General features: G+C 35.4%; 2 protein-coding genes across 2 annotated transcripts; both read right to left on the bottom strand.

The window, feature by feature from the left end:
- Window positions 1–3,310: 3,310 nt before the first annotated feature.
- On the bottom strand, window positions 3,311–5,659 carry LOC113695316 (ASI1-immunoprecipitated protein 3-like). The gene is made up of 3 exons (XM_027214357.2): window positions 5,180–5,659; window positions 5,042–5,104; window positions 3,311–3,804 (listed from the first exon to the last, which is right to left on the bottom strand). The coding sequence occupies exons 1-3, from the start codon at window positions 5,588–5,590 to the stop codon at window positions 3,415–3,417; spliced, it is 864 nt and encodes a 287-aa protein (XP_027070158.2). The 5' UTR covers window positions 5,591–5,659; the 3' UTR covers window positions 3,311–3,414.
- Window positions 5,660–14,684: 9,025 nt separating this feature from the next.
- LOC113695606 (uncharacterized) lies at window positions 14,685–18,495 on the bottom strand. The gene is made up of 6 exons (XM_027214733.2): window positions 17,860–18,495; window positions 17,133–17,239; window positions 16,640–16,748; window positions 16,301–16,462; window positions 16,032–16,205; window positions 14,685–14,953 (listed from the first exon to the last, which is right to left on the bottom strand). The coding sequence occupies exons 1-6, from the start codon at window positions 18,208–18,210 to the stop codon at window positions 14,924–14,926; spliced, it is 933 nt and encodes a 310-aa protein (XP_027070534.1). The 5' UTR covers window positions 18,211–18,495; the 3' UTR covers window positions 14,685–14,923.
- Between the last annotated feature and the right edge of the window lie 4,840 nt (window positions 18,496–23,335).

The raw sequence follows: 23,335 nt of genomic DNA, 5'->3' as shown, positions 1-23,335 counted from the left end.
TTTCTATTGCTGTTAACATCCTAAATTCGAGCTAATAAATTGGTTACAACTTACAAGTAACTGCATGCTAATTGGTATCAAAACAAGCTGTTCAACCAGAGATGAGCCCCTCATGCTACTTGGGATTTTCTGTGTCCTGCTTTTTGTTTTACGTTCTTGGCTTTTATGCCTGTTTAACCCAGTTTTCATGCCAATATATCTGTTCTTGACCACAGCAAGGATAGAACTTTCATGCCTTGTCTTTGCTTTGCCCCTTAAAGAAAAGAACAAACAAAAAATCTTAAGGACTCAATTTGTCCCGGTTCAAATCTTACCCTGAATTTGAACTCTCATGACTTACTTGACGTGCGTCGCGTGGGATTGCGGTGTATTCCTCAAATTTGGTATGTCGACTCGAGTCATTTTGGACTCGAGTCGGAGCATGTTCCAGGTCAAAAAAAAAAAAATCTTGCATTTTAATTTAGACTTTAAGCTACACAGTGATGTCCTCATAGGTCTCTACATATGCCACCAGATCATTTTCTTATTCATATGCAACAGTTTGCGAATAGTTTAATACCTTGAAGTGACCTTGCTCGTTATCTCTTGTATCTCTTTGATAATTAGCTTTTTCAACTGATTGAGGAATTTGACGAGTAATCTTAATAATGGATCAGTTCGTGCTGTTCTAGTAAGTTCATAATAGTAGAGTACACGTTCCACTTCGATTTAAGAAATTGAAACAATGGTTACTCTTTTTATAGAAATTGTTTTGCGATTCTGACTGCAATAGGCCAAAAGATAAAGAGGAAGGAGCTATTTGATTTTGATCCATTTAAGACAATATATATGTTCCTTCTATTTTGGTAAAATTGAAGGCAACTCTATATTAGCCCAATTGGAGCTAATCTACATGCTACTAAGTACCACCATCTATAAAGATATAAAATGAAAATTAATAGATGAAAAAATTATTGTTTCCCTCATGGCCATTGGCAATTGGCAACTAATTACTGGGGATTAAGCAACAGCCCCTAAAAGAGTCACTTTCATTAGTCACTTGTGCTTTCTGTGAACTGAATTCTACTGATGGATTAAGCTCGAATTTGCCTGATAATATATCTGCTGATTACAAGCCTTAAATTAAGGAATAAACAAAATCTTACTGATGTTTAAGTTGAAGGTCTAAGGCTTCTATTATATCAAGGTTGTGAATTCAAAGCTTGTGCTGTTATTCATGCTCAAGAATTCATACTCTAAATTTGGGACGTCTAAAAATAACAAACAATGCTGAGCCTTTGAGCCTGCCTTACAGCTCTTGCTCATGGTGTTGATACATCAGTACAGATGACCAGACGAGAGATAAATAAAACAAAGAAATTATAGCAACTTCTTTCCATTGTTTCAATAACTCAGAGCAACAAACTAAGGGGTACACAAAGCTCTGAAGCTATCAAAATTACATGATCGCATAACAAAAGGAAATTACGTCAAAGCAGGGTAATAAAGGTTAAAATTAGAGTTACAACTCAGAATTGAGAAAACTAAGATTCGTACATTAGGGGAAAAAAAAAAGGAAAAAAAGCAGCTCATATTCATTCGAGTAAATTTGTACAGAATGAGCATCAAAGGCACAGTACACATGTTACATTACCTAGAATCTTGTTAGTTGCATAGATGTCCCTAAATGGCAAGGTTTTGGTGGGGGCAGATGAGCATCAAAGGAAAATACATTGGACCAAATGGAGTGCACTCACTGAGGTTAAAGAAAAGGGAGGACTAGGCTTCAGGGACCTGGAAATGCTCAACACAGCCTTACTAGCAAAGCAACTGTGGAGGATCATTGCTCAGCCTAATAGGCTTGTTAGTAGAGTTATGAGAGCAAAATACATGAAAAGAGAACAGGATTGGATGAGGCAAGCTTCTACATCAGCATCATACCTATGGAAGAGCCTACTGAGTGCAAGATTCCTTTTGATAAATGGCATAAGAAAACAAGTTGGGGATGGGAGTACTATCATGGTGTGGCAAGACAGATGGATACCAGATTCAAGAGATGGCAGAGTGGAACAAGATAGAGCAGCAAATGGGGACGTCCAATATGTCAAAGATTTGATGAAACAAGGACAATGGGGTAAGGAGCTACTGAATAAAATATTTAGTAGAGAGATGGCCCAAAAGATTGCAAAAATACCACTCAGTATATACCAAAGAAAGGACAGGCTAATCTGGAACCACTCAAAGACTGGAGAGTACACAGTGAGATCAGGTTATGCACTAGCAAAGGAAATGGAGGCACAGGCAACAAAAACAGTGCAGATCAAGGAGCAGACAAGTAGCCATAACAGGAAGGAAAGTTTGTGGAAAAAAGTGTGGGGAACAAATGTTAAACACAAACTGAAACACTTTATTTGGAAATGTCTGCAAAACTGTATTCCAGTTAATGACTTGGTGCACAGAAGAACAGGGAAGGGGGACAACATATGCACAAGCTGTGGGGATGGAATTGAAACTCTAGAGCATCTGTTTTTTGAATGTGACTATGCTAAGAAGATTTGGAAACTCAGTCCAATCAGCTGGGATGGATTAATAGACCTGCAAGCTTGCTTCTGGAGATGGTGGGAAGGACTCTTAGAAGCAACTCAAAGAGCCAATGGTAAGGAGCATATAGAACTAACAATCAATATCCTCTGGCAAATCTGGAAAGCAAGGAACAAGATCATTTTCGACAATGCAAAAGTGGAGGAAATCACAGTCGAAGGAAAGCTCAACAAGAATGGATGGAATTCAAGGAAGCTGTGGAACTAGAAGGAAGAGCTGGCATTGCTGAAGCAACCCCCAATCAGCATTTTAGAAGATGGAAGCCTCCAATAGAAGGTGTGTACAAGATAAACACTGATGCTGCAATTTCAGCACAGATGATCAGAACTGATAAAGGAATTGTTGCTAGGAACTGGAAAGGAGAGATCATGAAAGTTTGGGCCATAATGGAGGAGAAGATAGGGTAACCAGAACTAGAGGAGGCTACGGCAATCAGAGCAGCAATGCAGCTAGGAAAAGAAGCAGGCTGGTGGAAGATTGAAATACAATCAGACTGCAAAAGTGTGATTGACTGCATCCTAATAGTCTCATGCAACAACTACAACTGTGCTGTGATATTGGAGGACATACAAAAGCTGAGGGAGTTTTTTGATCAATGCAATTTCTCCTTTATATATAGGGAAGGAAATGAAGTGTGTCATAGGCTAGCAAAATTTGCCTTGAAGCTAGTTAATGATGTATATTGGGAATCAAATTTCCCAAGCTGGATTAAAGATCTAGCAAGAAAGGATTGTGAGGACAGCTAGCCCCTTTTGTAAAGCATACTTGTATTATCAAGTTTTAAATCAATACAAATGTTATCGTTTTGACAAAAAAAAAAAAGCATAGATGTCCCTAATGAGCAACAGCATCCTTAGGCTGAATGTTAGGCAGATTTCCTAGCCGTGATTTTGTCTTCTGAACAAGGAGATCAATCTCTTCTTCTTTATTGGCTCCAGCATCTTTAAGCTTGAAGAGCAGTTTTCGTTTAGTTAAATACATCTTTTGCACAATGAAACCAGGCTGCTCTGTTCTGGGTGGGATCTGCATTTTTGGAGGTATAAAATGCACCACAAATCTGTGCATGACAGACTCTGCCGGAAACTCATCCTTATGAAAGCTGTAAAACAGCTCTCTTGTATTATTGGATTGCCAAAATCCACCATCTTTCTTTTCTGCCTCTCCAGGACGATAAAATCTTTGCCCAATTACCATCATCCTCCCACCTTTTGTTTGAGTTATGTCCTACATTACAGAATGACAGTTCATCAATTGTGCGAAAACAGCACCAAAGTGATGGCAAGAGGTAAACAGATCACAGATCAGGGTTGTGGAACTGAACTTCCATCTGAGTTCATGTGCATTCACTGCATTAGTATTCGCAAGAGTTTTTATGAGTAAATGAGCAGTTTTGTGTGTATTAGAGATATTAGAAAGACAACAAAAACTAAAGCATATTAGAGAAGTAAATATCGGAAAAAATTTTTGAAGTTTTCTTTCTAAAGTTATATTCTCATCCTGATCTATGTAGTGTGACATGGACTTCCCAATATAAAAGCTAAATTTTAAAAATTTTCACTAATACACCTATTGATTTGGAGATTTTGAACTTGTTAACGATCTCATCCAACACAGATACACAACAAAACAAGAGGGGGTTCTTGTTAGTCATTATTCTAGTGAGTGATGGTGCATTGGCCACCAAAAAGATTTGCAGTTTGTTCTGCTTCAACAGTAAAATGACATGGAAGAGAAGATGCATTAAAAAAGCAGGAAAAAAAAAAAGGACTGCTAGCAATCTAGTTGATAGTTCATAGCTGCTGCTACTGTATGTGCAGAATTGGCTTCTAACCGCGGTGGGAAGTTGAACAGAGCTAATTCACCTGTTCCTTTTCTAAAGAACTAAAACCAATATTTTGAGAGATCTCCATTTAACACAAAAGAAGAAACAGAAAGTGGAAGGTCTAAACATTTACATGATTAAAGTTATCAATTAGTTTGGTTGATTCAAAAAGTGTGGAAATCTATAATGACCTGCATTAACCAATAGGATCACCTCTCTAATAAAACCGACAAATGGTGTAGCATCAGTCGTAAATCATCGTAGGAGGAAAACATGAGGACCTAGAGAATAACAAAACTATTTCAAAAAGCACACTGCAGAGGGACTTATTTTGAAGACAGAAGCTGAATAGGAGCCTATTTGACAAACTATACAGTTCCAAAGCCTAACACCCCAACAAAGATTATGAAAGATCAATCACAGCTTAGCAGACAACAGACTAGTGCTAAAACAAAATCTTTGGATCAAGAACCAACACTGGGGTCAAAAGAATTGAAACAAGAGTAGTAAAACCTTGAAAATAATTATCAATGTTTTTCCATCTCATAATTAATCTACAATAAAATCAAAAATCAAAGCATGTAACTTTATCTTTCACATTCATCCAGGACAACTTGGTTAACAAAATTCAGAAATTACCTTAATTATGGCCAGGTCAGGTTTCTGATTTGGTTCATAAGGAGCTAAGAGCACAGGATCCTCCTACAGTATTACAGAACAGTTATATAATGAGCTATCATGCAATTAAAGAAAGAGGAAATTTTGAATATTTCTTACCAGATCATACCGATTTCCATCATATCCAAAAGATTTGTAATGCTTCCTCCTGCCTGTTCCTTTTCCAGAAACCCTAACAAGTTTACCAATAGGGTGCGGATTCTCCTCAATGGTCTCCTCGTCATCACTGCTTGTTGGAGCAGCCATGGCTAAGGGGAGAGCAGCTACAGCTACTTTTCTGCTCTTGTCTTCTTCTTTATCTTCTACCTCGGCAAGCTTCAATTTCTTCAGCTCTCTTTCGTTTGTTAAGTCAGTGTCGGGAATTTTAGTTAACATCTGTTGCGGTGGCTCAGACGGTGGCGCCGCCTCCTCGTTGTCGTCGTCGATTGCCATCCCTTCCGCCGAATTGTTATCACTCCCCATAGCTGCTACTGTGTGTACTGTGTGTAAATGTTTTGCCAGTTCAAGCATTAATACTCAAATGCATCCCAAGTGTAAAAAACCAATTGAAAGTAGAACAAAATAATTTCAAATTTGGACGAAGATAGGTGTCATGAATTTATACCTCTATTGCAATATGGATAAATTTTGATAAATTATATTGACAATTCAAAATTAGCTTTAACATTTTTTTTCTATTAGATTTTCCGTTCATAAAATTGGCTTGGATATCAATTTTCTAAGGGTAAATTCTGCAATTTTTGTTTGAAGTTGTGCGAGTTTTTGTTTGAATCAGCTGGATCGATCAAGTTTTGATAAAATACATCCAATTATCACGACTTTATAAATATTTTACTGCTCGATCTTTAATCTTATGAAGATATTTAAAAATTTTGATAATTTTTGAAAAATATTTAAAATATTAATTTTGAATCTCTATCACGACTTGTTAATATTTTTGTTTAATGCCATTTGTACACCCAAAGAGTCTCATTGAGCATCAACTCATCAAGTTTTGCTAAATGTTTTCAACAGAGGAGACTCAACTAGAAATATCATAATTTACATCTAAAGGATTGACTCGAAACATCAAAGAGTTTGGGACTCCATGCACATGATTTTGGTCAAAATTTAAATTTACATTATAGTTAATCTTATATTATTCTCTAGCAATTTTGTATAAGTTTTATAGTATTATTGGAAAATTGATTTCTATGAGGATTTTAGGATTTATAGTACGAGTAAATCTTATATACACTGACAGTGTATACACTATCATGGTTAGATGCCCGACTCATATACAAAATTTGATTTTCAAATTCAAATTCAGATTATGTGTTGTACATCCAATGGTGAAAGTGTATACACTGTCAGTATATAGAAGATTAATTCTTATAATATTCTTGAAAAATTGATTTCTATGAGGATTTTAGGGGTCTTTTTTTTAATGTGTAAGTTTTATGATTTTAGTTTTCTGAGCCTTTAGTTTTCTACCAGGCAAGGGGCGATCCACCTGTAGGGTCAGGTTGAATCGTTACATTATTAGTACAATAATGTTGTATTAGAAGAAGTTTCCCTCTTTAACTGAAAAATGTTTCCTTTTTTCATTCCTCTTGAGTATAAATTTTAAAACAAGATTGAAGAATGTTGTTACCTTGAATATTAAATTATGTCATCATTAATAATCGCATATAAAAAAGTGGACTGCTTTGATAAATCTTTTTTTTTTTTTTGATAAAGTGCTTTGATAAATCTTTAACCCTTAAAAGAAACTTGCTTCTATGGATCTTTGCCTTTTTGCTCCAATTGCAAAATTTCTTCATATAAATCTCCTTTTATTCTACTGCATGTCTAATTGTACTGATTTTCCAATACTAAAGAGAAATATAGAGAGAGAAAGTGACTTCCAAGAGAAAAATGGAGAGAGTGTCTCTCCAATTTTATGATTTTATGTTGTTAGGTTTTGGTGCGACATTCACTTTCAATACTCCAATTTTGTAATTGAATTCCGCCCCCCCCCCCTCCCCAAATAGATATTTATCTCCTAGTTTGTCGATTTTAGATTTCCTATTTTTGAATTGAATATGAAACTCAAATTCTAAATTTGAAACATGCTATTCGGTGATAACGGCTTTTAAGTGGAGTAAAATTTATGTTCTTTTTTATTTGGTATGTATTTTCAAATATTAAGTAATTATAAATACTAGTTTGTTCATATCTTTGGAAAAATTAAATTTCTGGATTTTATATCTTTTTCATTATGACAAGCATATAAAATTTTCTCATCCTATGTCGTTTGTCATGAATTACCTAATAGTGTAAATAAATAAATTACAACAAGAATGAAATACAAGCAGAAGAAAAATAATATATTATAATAAGCATACAAATAGTAATGCAATACGAAAGTGACAAAAACAGTGAGATGAGAGAAGTGAAAAAAAAAAGAAAAAGGAAATTAAAGTAGGAGTTAAAAAAATGAATCATTGAACAAGGAGAAAAGTAAAACAACATAAGAAGTGTACTTTTTTCCAAAAAAAAAGTACTAATGGTGGTTAAGTCACTATTTGATGAGTCTAGGAGATAAATTGCAATTTGGGCAAAATACAGGGGAGTTTAGCGCATTTAATCCTAATTTAAATTTTCTTATAAAAATTAGAAAAGATAATTGTTTTTTAGTATGATTGGACCATTTTACCCTTGCTTCTAAGGGTAAAAATGAAATTTCAAAAAATGACAAAAAGTTATATCACCATACATCTTCTTAAGATCAATGTTTTTAAATTCGGACCGGAGAGTGAATCGGAGAACCTTTCGGTTCACGGTTTGACTGATTCAACCGGTTCGACTCCGGTTCAAAGGTTTAATAATTTTTTATTCATTTTAGGATTAAAAATTTTGAATAAAACTAAAATATTTATTTTAGAAAATAAATACTTAATAAAAACAAGTTGAATTGCAGAAGATTTCCTAAATTGAATGTCGTGGTTGTTAATTTCTGCTAGTAGTTCTCTTTTTTTGTGAAAAGAACAATGAATGCCATGGTTGTTAAATAGTACCAAGATAAAGATCCATTAGCAATTAGGAAAGTTGGGTCATTAGGTATTACCAACCCGAAAACTCAGATACCTCTGTGTTGTCAAAAAAAAAAATTAGGAAAGTTAGTGGTTTCCTAATCCTTTTCCTATGTTGTTCGGGAATCAGTTTGGCGGCAAATTCAAATACAAAGTATAACGGCTAGAGTTTTGATCTTTTATTTGGGGGTTTTTCAGGTTCAGCCCTTTGGCGTTTGGGGAATTTTATTTCAGTTCCTTTTCTTGATCAATGAATAAACTTGATACCAATTCAGACAGCTCCATGCCTCCCTGAATTCACTCAATGTTGGGAGAGGTTTTGGTGAAAGTAAAGTTGGGATCGATTTTAGATATTTGACAAAGGTAAATGTTGATCTTTGATCTTTTAGATAGATTTCCTCTATCTAAAAGCTTATAATTATAGAGAAAAAATTTAACAAGACGTATATCCATAAATACACAATAATTTTTATTATTATGTTAGGGATACTGATATTTTTAAATATTATCTGTCTTAAGTGGTTTTAGGAAAAAAAATAGATAAATCTAGAGAAAAATGACATTAGAGGATAAAGTGCAAAACATGTTGATACCGTAAGGGGATTAATTGGAGAGTTAACCCCTAGGGGTATAAATATCTTTTTGATATTTCCATTATACAAGATTAAAGTTAACAAACGGTTTAGGAGATAAACTGAGGAAAAAAAATATTAGGGAGTAAAGTGCAAAATTCGTTAAACCTAAGGGGAATTTTTGTGATTAACCTTTTCCTAAATTCCAACCTCCCCTTGTCAAATTCAACCGTCACAAGGGGCGCTTCATTATTATGATCTAATATGCCCAAACCACACAACTCATAGAAAGTGGATTAATCTATCACATGTGAAGAGAGAAGGAGGGAAAGAAAGATCAAAGATCACATTTACCTTTGTCAAATATCTAAAATCTATCCCAACTTTACTTTCACCAAAACCTCTCCCAACATTGAGTGTGTGACAGCCCCACCTCCCCCTAAGGCGAACCAAAGGGTTCGGCAGACCGCCTGCCTAACTCTTGTCGGGACTTAGTCGTTCACTTCAACCCTTAAACAAAACCAGAATAAACCCACAAGAATAAATATAACGATGATTCAAAACTTAAAGTAAAACTTATGTACATTACTATCTCAAAAGGGAGTACAAATATCGAATATATAAAGGTTCTCAATTCACCATATATCCAACCCGTGCCGAGCACTAGGGCGAGAACCATTACAAAATCAAAGAAACTAGTCTAGACTAGTCTCTACCGAGCTCTCGTCCTTACTCGCCTTCCCCTGTTAAGGAAAACAAAACTAAAGGGATGAGTTAAAAGCTCAGTGAGGTTCCGAACACATAATCAAATAATCAATCCAGTTCAAGAAACATTTACAAGGGAAAGCGATAACAACACATTCATTAAAAGGATACAGACTTACATGGAGCTATTCGTTCGTTCATTCGTTCGTTCATTCTCCTGTCATTCCCCTTATTCCTCCAATCATTTAAAATATATTTTTGTAAGTAAAACCTCCGTTTGCATTGACATTCGTTCGTTCATTTCATTCACCCTCTCCTGGACGTTGGTCAGGCTCCACCCGACAACAAGGTAATACTCGAGTATACCAAACGTTCACACCCAGGGTCACCATATCGCCCGACCGAATCCGCTTCTGACTCGAGTCGATCGGTAATGAAGGGTAGGGCCCAATTCAGCAAAAAGGCTTACATCATGCACAACTAACATTTCATTATTTAATTATTGAAAATTTCACATTCATTTAGGTCGAGTGCGATAAAGTACACACTCGCTTAGAAAACTCATTTGAAGCAATCATTAAAAACATTTAACATGTTATCATTCGTTCATAACAAATCATATAATCAAGAACAAGCCACATAGTCAATGAAAATATAACAAACAAGGAACACTCACCTATTTAAACAAAATAACGTCCAAAGTTTCCTTCCGGATTCACCCTCAATCACCAAGGTATCCTAATATAATCAAACGAACACATTATGTTTCAACCATCAAGAATGTAAGTGAGTCAAAGAAAAGTCGAATACGTACTAGTACAAAGTATAAATATGATTTTGGTAGTGAAAAGAGTACATGGAAACCAAAGGACATAAGTAAAATATTTGTAAAACTTAGACTCACTTGTAAAACTTTAAAATCGCTATTTGAGTTGAAGTGGCAAAGAAAATGTAAATACCCTAAATGGTTCACGTGGTATTCGCTCTCAAGCCTTACTCAAGTGGCAAGTATATCGATCTAGTTCTCGAGCGTAAATTTGGGCAGCACGCCCTTTGTATTTACCTATTTTCCAGCCATCTATGGCTTCATTCTTTTCCTCAATCAAACCCAAAATCATACACAAAATCATCTCATTTCAATAGCCATTCCATAGACTCCAAGTCATACAAGTACAAAATCAAGCTAGGAACATGTGCGGAAATGAAGGTTGAGTCAAGAAACAAAAGACAGATTTGATGTTGTTTTACGTAACGGACACAACCGAAGCTACGTTTATCGGATTGAGGTGAAATTTATACCGTTTCGAAGCGAAGACAAAGGCCTACAACTTTGATGAAGACCCCTCAGTCCATTTTGTAGTGTATCTAAGTCAAAATTGCCATTTACAGAACCAAAATCTCACATTCGGGCTAGTTAACTACACTATACGTAAACAACCATAACTTAGGCTACCGAAGTCCAAACGAGATGATTCCAGGGGCGTTGGAAAGCTAAGACATAGTAATACAACTTTTGTGTTTTGACCAAAGGCTAATTGAGTACAGATTAGGGTAAACAAATGCGGTCAGATTGGTGAAAGGTCAACGCTGTCCACAGGACTCTACCTATGGCAGTCAAGGGTATTTTTGTCGTTTCACAGGTTACGTTGCTCCGATTGAGCTGAAATTTTGTAGACAACTATAAAACATCATTATCTACAACTTTCATGTTTTGTACTAAGCCTAATTCGGCCTCTAACATAGGGAACTAGAACCGGGCAGAACTGAAGCTTCAATTTCCAGAAATCTGGAATTTTGCTACATCAAGCTATAATTCACATTTTTACCTTAAAACCACCACTACTTTCTCCTTTAGAAGATTATATACCATATATATACACCATATAACACCTAACTCACAAGAAATATGAGTGAATAAATCAAAACCCTAACTCAATATTCTTCCCTCCAATCATCAAAACCATTTCAAACAAGCATCACAAGCACAATTCTAACATTAATACCCAACTTAATCATGATTAATGGAAAAGAAAGGGTGATCAGCCACTATACCTCAAGACAAGGCCTTGCAAGAGTGATCCTCCACTACTCCTTGAAATTTTTGGTTCCTTAAACTTCCCAAACTTTCAATTTGCAAGTTAATCGGTTTAGTTTTCTTGTTTTCTCACTAAATCAAACAAAACCCAAGATGGAATTAGAGCTTTCTTTCTCTTGTTTTCTCTCTCACTCTCATGGCTGGAGGGCTGGAAATGGGGGCTCAATTGAAGCTTCAAGAAGGTTAAAATGGTAGGAAGTAATTTGGGTCAAAGTGGACAAATGTCACCCTTGGATTGGAAGTCAATTTTTTTCTTTTCTCTCTTGTTTTTTTAGTCAAATATTGTGGCTGATGTATGAGATATTTTGAGGGTTAATTAGCTGAAATAAAATGAGAAGATTAAGGTAATAAAGTATGGGTCAAGTGGTGTGTTTATCCGGTAACAAACGGTACCCGTCGGTTCGAGCCGATTTTTCTTAAATCGCGTATACTAGGGTTTTTAACTTATAATCACTAACTTATTACTATCACTTCTAATCACATACTTAAAATCATCTAACACTCACTTTTAATCACCACATTTATCGCACTAGCGGGTCCCACATCGATAATGCGTGCCAAATTTACCGTACACTAACTCATACTAAGAAAATGAATTTAAAACTGTACTTGCTTGTAAAAATGCATAGAAATTTTAATATTTCCAAGGAAAGTATGAAATGTAGGCAAAGAAATAAAATAATCCTAGTTCAATTACCGCGCTCAACCGTACTTCCAACACATACACGTATATACATATCGTTCACCCAAATACACGTAATATCAAAACCTTCCTTTGTTGAAAACAAATGGTTAACACATTTTCACTTAACAAGGGGAAGTGAGAATAAACAAAAGGCTAAGAAAATGTGAAAATTTTAGGGTTCTCACTGAGTGAATTCGGGGAGGCATGGAGCTGTCTGAATTGGTATCAAGTTTATTCATTGTTCAAGAAAAGGAACTGAAATAAAATTCCCCAAACGCAAAAGGGCTGAACCTGAAAGACCCAAATAAAAGATCAAAACTCTAGCCGTTATACTTTGTATTTGAATTTGCCGCCAGACTGATTCCCGAACAACATAGGAAAAGGATTAAACCACTGCTTTCCTAATTGCTAAAGGATCTTTAGCTTGGTACTATTTAACAACCACGGCATTCATTGTTCTTTCCACAACAAAAGAGAACTCCTAGCAGAAATTAAGAAGCAAGTGATCAAATCGATCCTCCAGGGTTTCGTTCTTTGGAGCTTGAAGAATAAGCAGACTATTATCATAGCCTCAAGAACTTCTTCATCTTTCTCAGAACCCATATTTCTTCGATCATATCAGGGGTTCTTTTGCAAACTCACTGATTTTGCTATATTGGTTCTCGGGTTTGGTAACATCGGAGATTTGAGCGTCGATCGTTGTAGGGCGGGTTTCCCCTGTTACAGTCCAACATGGTTGTTGCTAAAAAAGACACGGTCGGGAAGAGAGACAATTTAGCAGATACAAAATTTACATCTCGAATCAATGGGAGCAGCAAGAAAGGAGCGGCCCAAGTCCTTGTAGTTCTAGACGGTAAAGAAACGAATGGGAAAAGGAAGAGAATTTTAGATACGTTAAAAAGATTGCAACGCAGCAAGAACAAGACTGCTGCAGTTACTTTTAAGCCTAAGCAGCAGCAGGACAAGGGTACTCTGATGAAATCTAGTGAGCAGAGCTGCTGTACAAGACGAGCTAATGTTGCTGACGAATACGTTTTGAAGACCGCTTTATGTGCCGCGAGCCTAACACCCCGCTTTGCCGAAATTATTTCCATAGCAAAGGCTGAGAGAGCTGATGTCGATCAAGGAGAGGAGAGACTGGTACAAAAACAGGGCAAAGAGGAAGAGACGCTAAAAGAAGCTGAGCAATTGAAGAAGAAAGAAGCCGAATTGAGGCAGAAAGAAAGAGAAGCTGCCCGAGTTGCCTTACAGATGATGGAAAGCACAGTTGATCTTGAAGACAATCTCATGATTGTCAAGGAACTTGAGCAACTAAGTCAGTGCTCTTCCTCTTACATTGTCCGTGGATGCAATGGACCAGCAGTGATGGTCTTGAGAGGGTTAAAGACTGGCAAAGTTTTGCACCCCTTAGAGCAGCTTGGCTTGCACTTGAAGGAGGAATTCATGGCAGCGGATGATGATGAAGACGCATATTTGAGTCATCGGGAAGTAGAAGGAGGAGAGATCGTCGAGTACTAGTATTTTTGCAAGGAACTTGAATTCTAGATCCCTAGTTGTTCAAATTGTTAACTTTTGTTCGTAACGTGATATATTTTACTCGAGCTTGAGTTGCAGCTCTGTTTTCTTGTTTTGTATTATTAGTGTAAGAGTTCGTATTGCTATTGATAACCAGTTCTGTACATGAAATATAATTTTACTTAAGAGACATATCTTGGTTTTGTGATGAATTTCTAGTTTGATTTCTTCTTAGGATACATATTCTGCACACACACATACAGAAGTACGAAGCAAACTATTTCCAGGTGAATTTCATCAAACATTGTTGTAGTGCAGGAAGAAAATGGAAGGCAAACTGCTTTTGTTGAATGATATGGATGGATCTATCTCAAGTCTCTGCTTTTACTCATGTTTGTTATTATAAATCCTATATAAGGAAAAGAATATGAAGTTTCTGAATTGAAGTTCAACAACACATCCACGCTTCTAGCTGTTAAGCTCTGACTCAAACTTGAGTATCACCATAAAATATGACTCGTGTTTGCGAAATCAGAACTAGAGTTTAGGCTAGTTTTTCATTGGTGAGTGGATTCAAGATAAAGGCGTTTTCTTGTTTCATTAAAGAAGATGGAGTATAAAGATTGTAGCTACGGGTAAAAGGTAGGTTATTTGGTGTATTTCAGGTTCTTGAGAGTGATGAAAAGCCTGAGAGTTGATACTATCACAAGCTGCCAATCAGCTGTAAAATTTCCTGCTATACATGAGCCCAAATGTTCGATTAAACTACAAAGAACAAATATAGAATGATGCCATGGTATCAATCAGTCCATAAGATGTATGATTTTGCCTGAAATTGTCTAGCTTTGAATTTGATTATCATGGGGGCATCATAATTAATCCGCGAGGAGGACTGTAGCTTTGCCTAAAGCACTGAGCTTTTAAACAAACCCTCAATAAATAATATCAGAATAGTGCATGCTTGCATAAGTACTTGGTGTCATATAACATATGATTTTGCATAAGCACGAAGAACCAAAGTTGCAATGCAGAACCAAAAGAACAAAAAAAGACACCTTTTACATAGTTGTTCTCTGCCCTATTTATTCTACTCAACATTATCAGCCTCTGCATCCCCGAGTTCTCACATCAACTAGCAAAGAAGAATATATACAAGAAACATGAGGGGGAGAGTATGGAGGCTATTGTGCAGCTGAAGGCAGAGGTGCTCATCCTCGTTCATACCTGAACGCCTATCCTCTGCGCAACCTGCACCACCATTGCAATCATTTCATCACTTCATGTTTATGCTTTTAAGGAGCAAAGAAATCACTGTAGCCTTTTCAGTTATGGTAGATGATCGAAAAAGTTTTGGTATAGTCTTGGACTATCAACACAAGCTATTGAAGTACCAAATATACTCCACTGTTTGACTAATTACTAGCTGGCACACTCTTCAACATTCAAAGCACCAAAGGAAATCCAGACATGAAGTCTCGAAGGTATGCACGACCCATCGTTTTCCAACAGAATCACTCCAGAAGCCCAGCCAGAACAGGAAAAACTAGCTTATAGAAACTCTTACTAACTTTTTTCATAGAAGTTCACTTCTACTTCAGTATTAGGGCATCAGTTTACAAACATCATTAGCACCAAAGAGCACAGAGATCATTTCACCTGCTAAATTGCGAAAGTATTTAACTAGCAGTCATGTTTTCATGCCAAGAAAAAGCATGTGGTGCAAACTTGCCAAAGAAAACATAAGAAAGCTGTGTATGCACATTAATATTTATCAATTGCAGGCATAAGACATTATTTGAGAAATGATGGGTCAACTGGTCAAGCTACTTCAATGCCTGGAAATGAAATCAGAGGGAGAATTCAACCCATTTTGAAGAGATTTTGTCAGTACTCATGCCTATTCCCATATGTGTGATGTCAGACATAGTCAATCTGATGTGCGTTCTAGTTTCAGAACTGGACTCTCACTTTGGGGGTCTGTTGATTCAATAAGCACAAGTGACACTAAATGCTCTTCTTTCTGGAAATTCCTAAAGCATTCTCAAGTGGAATTTTTTGAGTTAGGAAATGCATGAATGATCATCTTACGTAAATAGTTAAAAGAAATAAATAATATCTTGCATCAACAGACAATCAAATATAATTGCAGCATCATGATACACTTAAATCCCAATCCTAGAATCTGCACTAATCAGAAACAAAACTCCCCAATACACTGCACTACTAACCACAAATCAGAACATTGTTTCCCTCTCTTTAAACCTCAATAGCTGGCAGTAATCCTATGAAACAACGAGTTCAAAAATATTTAAAGACATAGATATACCTCTTTCAAGGATTGAACATCACTTCCCCAGAGCCATGCGTCACAACCTGCATCTCTGGCACCCCATATATCATTCCTTCGATCATCCCCAACATGCACCGCATCCTCAGGATTTACTCCCAACAAATCACAAGCCTTTAAAAAGATGGTTGGATTTGGTTTTTCTGCTTCAACCTGATTTACGAAAGAGAAAGAGCCAAATGTGCGTATCAGTGCAAACAAACAGGGAAAACAACACCAATACAAAGCAGAAAAAGAATATCACATACTTCAGCTGACACCGCAACAGCATCAAACCAGTGATCACAATTCAGGGCCCTCAACACAGGTCTTAACCTAGTATCAAAGTTTGACACAACAGCTACTTTTACACCTGCTTTCCTAAGTGCTTGGAACACTTTCTCAGCATCTGGATCACAAAGGTGCCAAGCCTACAGATAGACACAAACAATGTTTAAGTCAAATTCTCAATTGCTGCTTTTAAAAAGTTCTTTCATTTAAAACTGAAAATGGTAAAGACTTGATGTACATAAGATTGCTTCATTACAAAAATAAAACAAGGATTTAGTTCCAAATAAAGAACAGCAAGATGTATTGGTCAAGCTAACCTTTTCAGTCATATAATAATGATACAGCTCCTCTAAGTACTGAGAATCTGAACATCCAGTTGAAGAACTGACAATGAACTCCCAAAATGGTCTCGCGTCATTAACATATCTGTACATTGGAAAATTCTTTCCTCAGAAAGAAGCTCAGGAAGCTATCAGGAGATAACATAAAGCTGCAAATACTCATGAACCACGAGTTGTAGATATAGAACCAAAGACATTGATGACTTTTAAGGACAATTGGAAGACAAGAAACAGATAACAAATAGGTCAAGTTTTGGCATGATTAGTGGAGAGATTTAGGGTCATCGCACATCTCACTGATAAAGCACAAGAAACAGAATGGACTGATGAGTTGCCCTATGCTCTTCAACCAACACAGGACAATCAATAATCAAATAAGCAAACTTCAACAAAGTAAGAAGTATGTATAAGCAAAAAAAAAAAAATGCAACTTATGAATCAAATGAAGAAAGAGAAACTAACAACTTACCTGAGACGAGATCTACCCCAAGGCTGCTCATAAGCCCATCTATATCTATTCAGTATCTCTGCCTCAGAATACTTTACCCCATATTTCTCACCAATTTGCCTGTAAATCTGTAGCAGAAAAGAACAAGTCCAGAAACTATAAATACGGTTAAATCACAAGATAAAAATGACATCAGGATAGAAACAACACAAACAGATCAAGGTAAGCACAAGCAAAAGAAACTAATGAGCAATTTGTCTTTAATTTCAAACGGGAATACAAAAATTGGCCAATCTTTAGAAGCTTCCAACATTTACCAAATCAAAACTTCAGCTAAATATGGACTTTCGGATGTTTTAATCAAAAATTGAAATCAAATGGACACATTATGCACATGCATAGACACAAAAAAAAAATCAGATACACAGGATATGGTAAGTAGATAAACGCCCCTAATCAAACAAAGAAGCAAACAGAAAAAAGACATACTTAACTAGTAGAAACAAATACGGAATAAAACCATTTCACATTTTGAAGATGAGATAGAAAAGTCATAAATCATAACAAGAACAGTCACCCCTAAAAGGTTGTTACTTTTGAGCAACCCACCTAATTAAAGGTCATAAAATACTCGTTTCTTTGCATAAATGCGGAATAAAAACCTTTCAAACAAACAAAAGCGCAATTAAAAATCTTTTCTCACACACTACACTCAAGGGCACACACTAGACCGAATTAATTTACTGACCTGAGCCATGGGTTGAGAAGGCGCAACAAGAGTGCCCGCAGCATCAACCAGCAGAGCCTTATGAGTAAGCCCACCATAAAGGGCCCTCCTATAATCTTCATACTCCTTCAACATCCCAAACAGCCCTGTCTCCACACCAGACGACGTCGTTCCCAGGTGGGCTTCCTCTGGCTCCGCGGCTGCAGCTGCAGCTGCTGCAGATGTTGAAAAGGATGACCAGAATGACCCCAATGAGCCCGCATGGACCTCGGAACCATACCTTGTCCCGGACCCAGATGCGAAGCGCTGCGTTTTGGTAGAGAAAAGAGCGGTTCCTAGAAGTGATCTAGCTATCTTCGTTCTCATCGCCATTGGTTTCTCTCTCTTTTTTGGATCTTCTACATTTGATTTCTAGTTGTTGCAGCTAAGTTTCTTGATTTCACAATTTGTGCAGATATATATATAGCAAAATGGTAGCAGTAATAAAATCAATTATCTTGGTAATTTTAAAGGTGTGCTTTTTCATGAGGGTACAGGGTTGAGAGTCAGGTAACAGGGACTGGACTGGAGTGTTTTCTGTTATGATTTAGAAAGGAAAGAAGAGAAGAAGAAAGAAGCGGTGGGGTAGCTCTGGCTTTTACCAAATTGTGCAATAATTGGTTGAAACAAGGTGGAGGACTGGGGATTCTTTTGTACTCCACCCTAGTGTGACGGACAGTTTCCTGATATGGTACGGGTCTAAGTCCCCAGTCTTAACAATGTTTTAAAAACCGGACCGTTAATTGAACCGGTGAAGTGAAAGGGTCGAGATTCAATCGATCGGACCAGTTCAACCTCGGTTCAATAAATTTTTTAAAAAATAATTTATATAAATATATATATATGTACAAAATAAGACATGTAATGGACTAATTTAATACTTTATATGATGAAAAGTTTACTATTTTTTAATAATTTAGATTTTTAAAAATAAATTTTTTAAATTATAAATTAAAACAAATAAATTTCATCTCAATTTCAATTATATATAAATCTAACCCAAAAATATCACAATATTTTGAAATTATACAAAATTCACGTCTATGAAAATTTAGATATTGTGAACTTAAATTTTAATTTACGTTTTCAGATTTAGAGATTGCAATTTAAAAAAGAAAGTTTGGAGTTCAAAGGAAGTCAAGAAAATCGAAAATAGAAATGTAAACTTGATAAGAAACAAAAAATGAGATAAAAGTGAGTGGTTGTGGTATTAAATAATTTGGGTTAAAAAATAATTCTTTTTTAAATTTTTTCAATTTAATGGACAAAAACAAAATTAAAAGATGGAAGAAAATATCAATAAATTAAAAATAAAGAGGTTTGATTAAAAAGGGAGTGACAAAAGAAAAGAGGATAGAGAGAGAGAGAGAGTTGAAAAATAAAAAGAAAGAGCCATGAGAGGATGAGATTTTGTAAGAAAAATGAAAAAAAGAAATATGAGTGTTTGCTTTATATAAATAAGTTATCAAAAAAAACTAATAAGATGTGATGGTGCAATGGTTAATACATTGGTCTTCTATTACAAAGGTCTTGAGTTCGAATCTTGATAGCTGCATTTTGCAAAAAAAAAGAGGAAGGTTGAAATCCGGTTCAATGGCGGTTTTTACGGTTCGACCGGTTCTTGATCGGTTTTTTGACAAAGTCAACTATAGCATTGAACCGGACTAGTGCCATGGCCGGTTCGCGGTTCAATCGGTCGAGCCGGCCGGTCCGGTCCGATTTTCAAAACATTGGTCTTAACCGCCTGAGGATGAGTACTAATTATTTTATCAATTGAAGTTTTTTTTTTTTGGTATGTTTTATTTAAGGGTTTCGCTAATGGGTAATCGAGATACTCAGATGCTAACCACTGAGCTTGGCTGAGTGGCCACCACGTGAGACTTAAGTCTCTTCTTGGGTTGTAGGTAAGGGTTCAAATTCCACTTGCAGCGAAAAAAATTCAAGCATAAGTAAGGGTTCAAATTCCACTTGTGGCGAAAAAAATTCAAGGGTGGTGCCATAGCACCCCTTTGGTCTAGTAAGGTATGTGTACCTGCTAGTTTCCAATACAAGCCTCTTTAGACTCCCCCTCCCCTCTAGTGTAGGATAGAATAGGTTATACAATAATTATCGTCTCGATAAAAAAAAAAAAAAAGATACTCAGATACTCGTTAAGAGAAGTCTCGTGTGTTATTTTTGATGAAAGTAAAGTTGAATTGAGAAAGAGCAAAAATGTAGAGGTAATATAATTGTCGATTTGGTGTAATTGAAATATATGATTTGTAGAATAAATTAATTTTGAATTAAATGCATCATCTAACGTTCATTTGGCATTGCTAGAAAAATCATTTTTGATGTGTTTAAACGGATAATAGACTAAGTGGTCTGAAATATGGGTAAATGGTAATAAAAGTTCTCAGAACAACCGTTCCTAAACAATGCAATAGCTTAGTAACAAGTTATAAGATGCACTTAACTATTTGTAAAATCTCGTAACAAAGACGCAATTATTATTATGAATAGAATTCACGTAAACAGTGATGGAGTATCACACAATTGCTGTAAAGTTGTACAAGTAATTAAACGTATTTTACAACTTATTAAAATGGCATTAAACCGTTGAGGAACAATTGTTGTCGTGGATTACCAAAATACAAGTCCTTGACTCCATAGAGGGAGAAAACAATAAACGTAGTACACAGATGAATCTTATTCAAATGTATTTGATGAATCCAGTAATAGAAGAAACAATAGGGATGTATTTCTGATGATCATGTCTTCAAATAGAAAAGATGTGGTGAGTAAAGAGGAATTGGGGAGTGCGGATGCCGAAAAAAGAAAAAGAAAAAAAAAAGGTATTACAATTCTTTTTTAACAATGTAAATCGAATGTGTTTCCACATAGAGAGGAAAAACCGAAAAAGTAGTAGCTTTGCTTGGGGAAAAAACATGTGACGGTGAAAATATTGGCCTCTACTTTGCATTATTGGCATTTCATGTATGAGGGAAACCAGGGAGCGGCTTAAGTCCCTCATTGGGTTGTAGGTGAGGGTTTAAACTTCACCTGCAGCGAGAAAAATCTAAGAGTTGTGTCAGAACACTTCTTTGGCTTAGTTGGATCTGTATATTCATTAGCTCCCTACCACAGCCTCCTTAGGCTCCCCCTCCCTCCTAGATTAGGATAGAGTAGGTTATACAAATGTATAGTTGTTGATAAAAAAAAAAAATGTATGAGAGAAACCTTCTATTCAATTTAATTTGGCCAAATAACAAATTGATATAACATTTGGAATCTAGTCATTCACTATTCAAACTTTTCTGGAGCCATGTCTTACTCCATGAGTTGTATTATTATTTTTTTCCCGTGTCTTGTCAAAGATCAATGATTGCCGTCAGATGAGTATATATCCTAGGCATGAATCGTACGATTTGCAAAAGACAAAACAATACACCCCGTCTTACTGAAAGCACATTATTATAAAAAAAAAATTCTTGATCTAATAACAGAAACAGTAAATTTAGAATAGGAAAACAGTTTGTCAAGTTCAAGTCTTAGGTATGAAATGAGGTAATTACTATTCTTTAGTTATTTCTTCCCTTTTTTTATTCATTATAAGATGATACATTATCCCACTATTATAATTTTTGCTACACTATCAGTTTTGGATGAAACGACAGTTATGTAAAATTTGAATTTGAAATTTAATTTTTACACGTGTATCATGAATCTAATAGTGATAGTATATACATTGTTAGTGTATATAGAATTTACCTTTTATTTAATTATCACCATCACTAGTTTTTTTTGAAGTATAGATTGTTAAATTCATGAATATGATTATTAGTCCCACATTGATTTGAGAGAAAACGAAAGACTACTTAATAGGTTAGAAATCGAGACCTATTAATTTAAACTTGTGAGTTAGGTTTTGTCACAAAAAAAAAAGAAAAGTTTTGGATACCTCAATTATTTCAAATAATATTTTGCTTGCATCACAAACACATTTTCTAACCTACCTTTTTATATTCCCAATCACCTTTTTATCTCACATACATCACATTACAAAAAGTGCTACAGTAATTATTTCAAATAATATTTCAAATAATACACTATCCAAACAAACTCTTCATCTTCCAGACAAACTCTATTGAGAGAGTATCCAAATACATATTCCAAATCGAGTTTCATTGTCAATTTTAGTGGGCCAAAATGGACAAACCATAAGAATGAATCCTTTTAGCTAAATAAGCCATAATTGGAGTTATTGCTCTACTTAAAAACGGTTACTTTTTGCATACGTTTTTTTAAAAAAATAAAAATTAAAACCGATTAAGACCAGCTTAAATAGTTAAATGAATCAAACAACGTACCGATGTGGCAAACCAAGAATGCCACACGAATCCTCGTCAGCATCAGCTTCAAAAGCTTCAGTTTCGAATACTATCCACTCCACTGATTTCGGGCGTAGGACCCACATTAACATCCTCAAATGTGGCGCCACTCTATGTTCCAAATGAATCGGCAACTTCTGCTTCTGGCCATTTGATTAAACCAAATGGCAACTCTGTCCTGATATAAAAACAACAAATTTTATTTGTTATCATTAGTATAATACTCCCTCCGTCCCACTTTGATAGTTCTGGTTGTTTTTTCACACAGTTTAAGAAAAAGTAGTTAACTTTGTTGGAACAATCAATTTAGGTAACTATTTTCCTAAAATATCCTCACATTAATTAGAGTATAACTTTATGGGAACTTGAATTGATGGTAAAAAAAGAATTAATTCTCATTAAATGGGGTAGGTTTATAGTAACAACAACTTACATTGAATAAGGATATTTTAAAAAAATTAAAATATAACTACATTCTTCAGTTGGAAACTGGACTACAATTTGGGACAAACGAAAAAGGAAAACAGGACTATCAAAGTGGGACGGAGGGAGTAATTTCTTTTTGAGAATCCTACTTTGACAATAAATAAAGAAAAGCTTTTTTTTATTGACAAAAATAGATATTTTGTTTGTAGTCAAGTTTTAGGTAATTCTTGTTTGTCTGGATGAAGTATTTGGAGAGTTAGGTGACGAAGAGAATATGACATTGAAAACATTCAAGAAATCATATTTTCATTATAGTTTCGTTGACAATTTCGTGTGAGTAAATTTTGCATTTTGTTTATAGATAAATTTTTTATTGAGAAAATAAATATTTTGTTTATAGCCAAGTTTTAGGTAATTCTTGTTTGTCTGATTGAAATATACGGAGCATTGGACGAAGAGAGTATGACATCAAAAACATTCAAGAAATCACGTCTTTATTATTGTTTTGTCGACAATTTTGTGTGAGTAAAATTTGTATTTTGTTTATAGAAAAAAATTTTTATTGAGAAAAATAGATATTTTGTTTGTAGTCAAGTTTTAGGTAATTCCTGTTTGTCTGGATAAAGTATATGGAGCGTTAAATGAAAAAACGTATGACATTT

The sequence above is a fragment of the Coffea arabica genome, chromosome 6e, assembly GCF_036785885.1.
Source record: "Coffea arabica cultivar ET-39 chromosome 6e, Coffea Arabica ET-39 HiFi, whole genome shotgun sequence".
Classification (NCBI taxonomy): Eukaryota; Viridiplantae; Streptophyta; class Magnoliopsida; order Gentianales; family Rubiaceae; genus Coffea; species Coffea arabica.
This window is presented reverse-complemented; position numbering and strand designations above follow the sequence as displayed.

Bases quoted from the DNA above. Each gene is read 5' to 3' on its own strand.
- LOC113695316 (XM_027214357.2), bottom strand. From the start codon at position 5,590: ATGCTTGAACTGGCAAAACATTTACACACAGTACACACAGTAGCAGCT. The intron at 5,105-5,179 runs GTAAGAAATATT...GTAATACTGTAG, and splicing joins ATGGAAATCGGTATGATCTG to GAGGATCCTGTGCTCTTAGC. The intron at 3,805-5,041 runs GTAATTTCTGAA...TCTGTAATGTAG, and splicing joins CTGACCTGGCCATAATTAAG to GACATAACTCAAACAAAAGG.
- LOC113695606 (XM_027214733.2), bottom strand. From the start codon at position 18,210: ATGGCGATGAGAACGAAGATAGCTAGATCACTTCTAGGAACCGCTCTT. The intron at 16,463-16,639 runs GTTAGCTTGACC...GTCTATCTGTAG, and splicing joins ATTATTATATGACTGAAAAG to GCTTGGCACCTTTGTGATCC. The intron at 16,206-16,300 runs GTATGTGATATT...TTCGTAAATCAG, and splicing joins CTGTTGCGGTGTCAGCTGAA to GTTGAAGCAGAAAAACCAAA.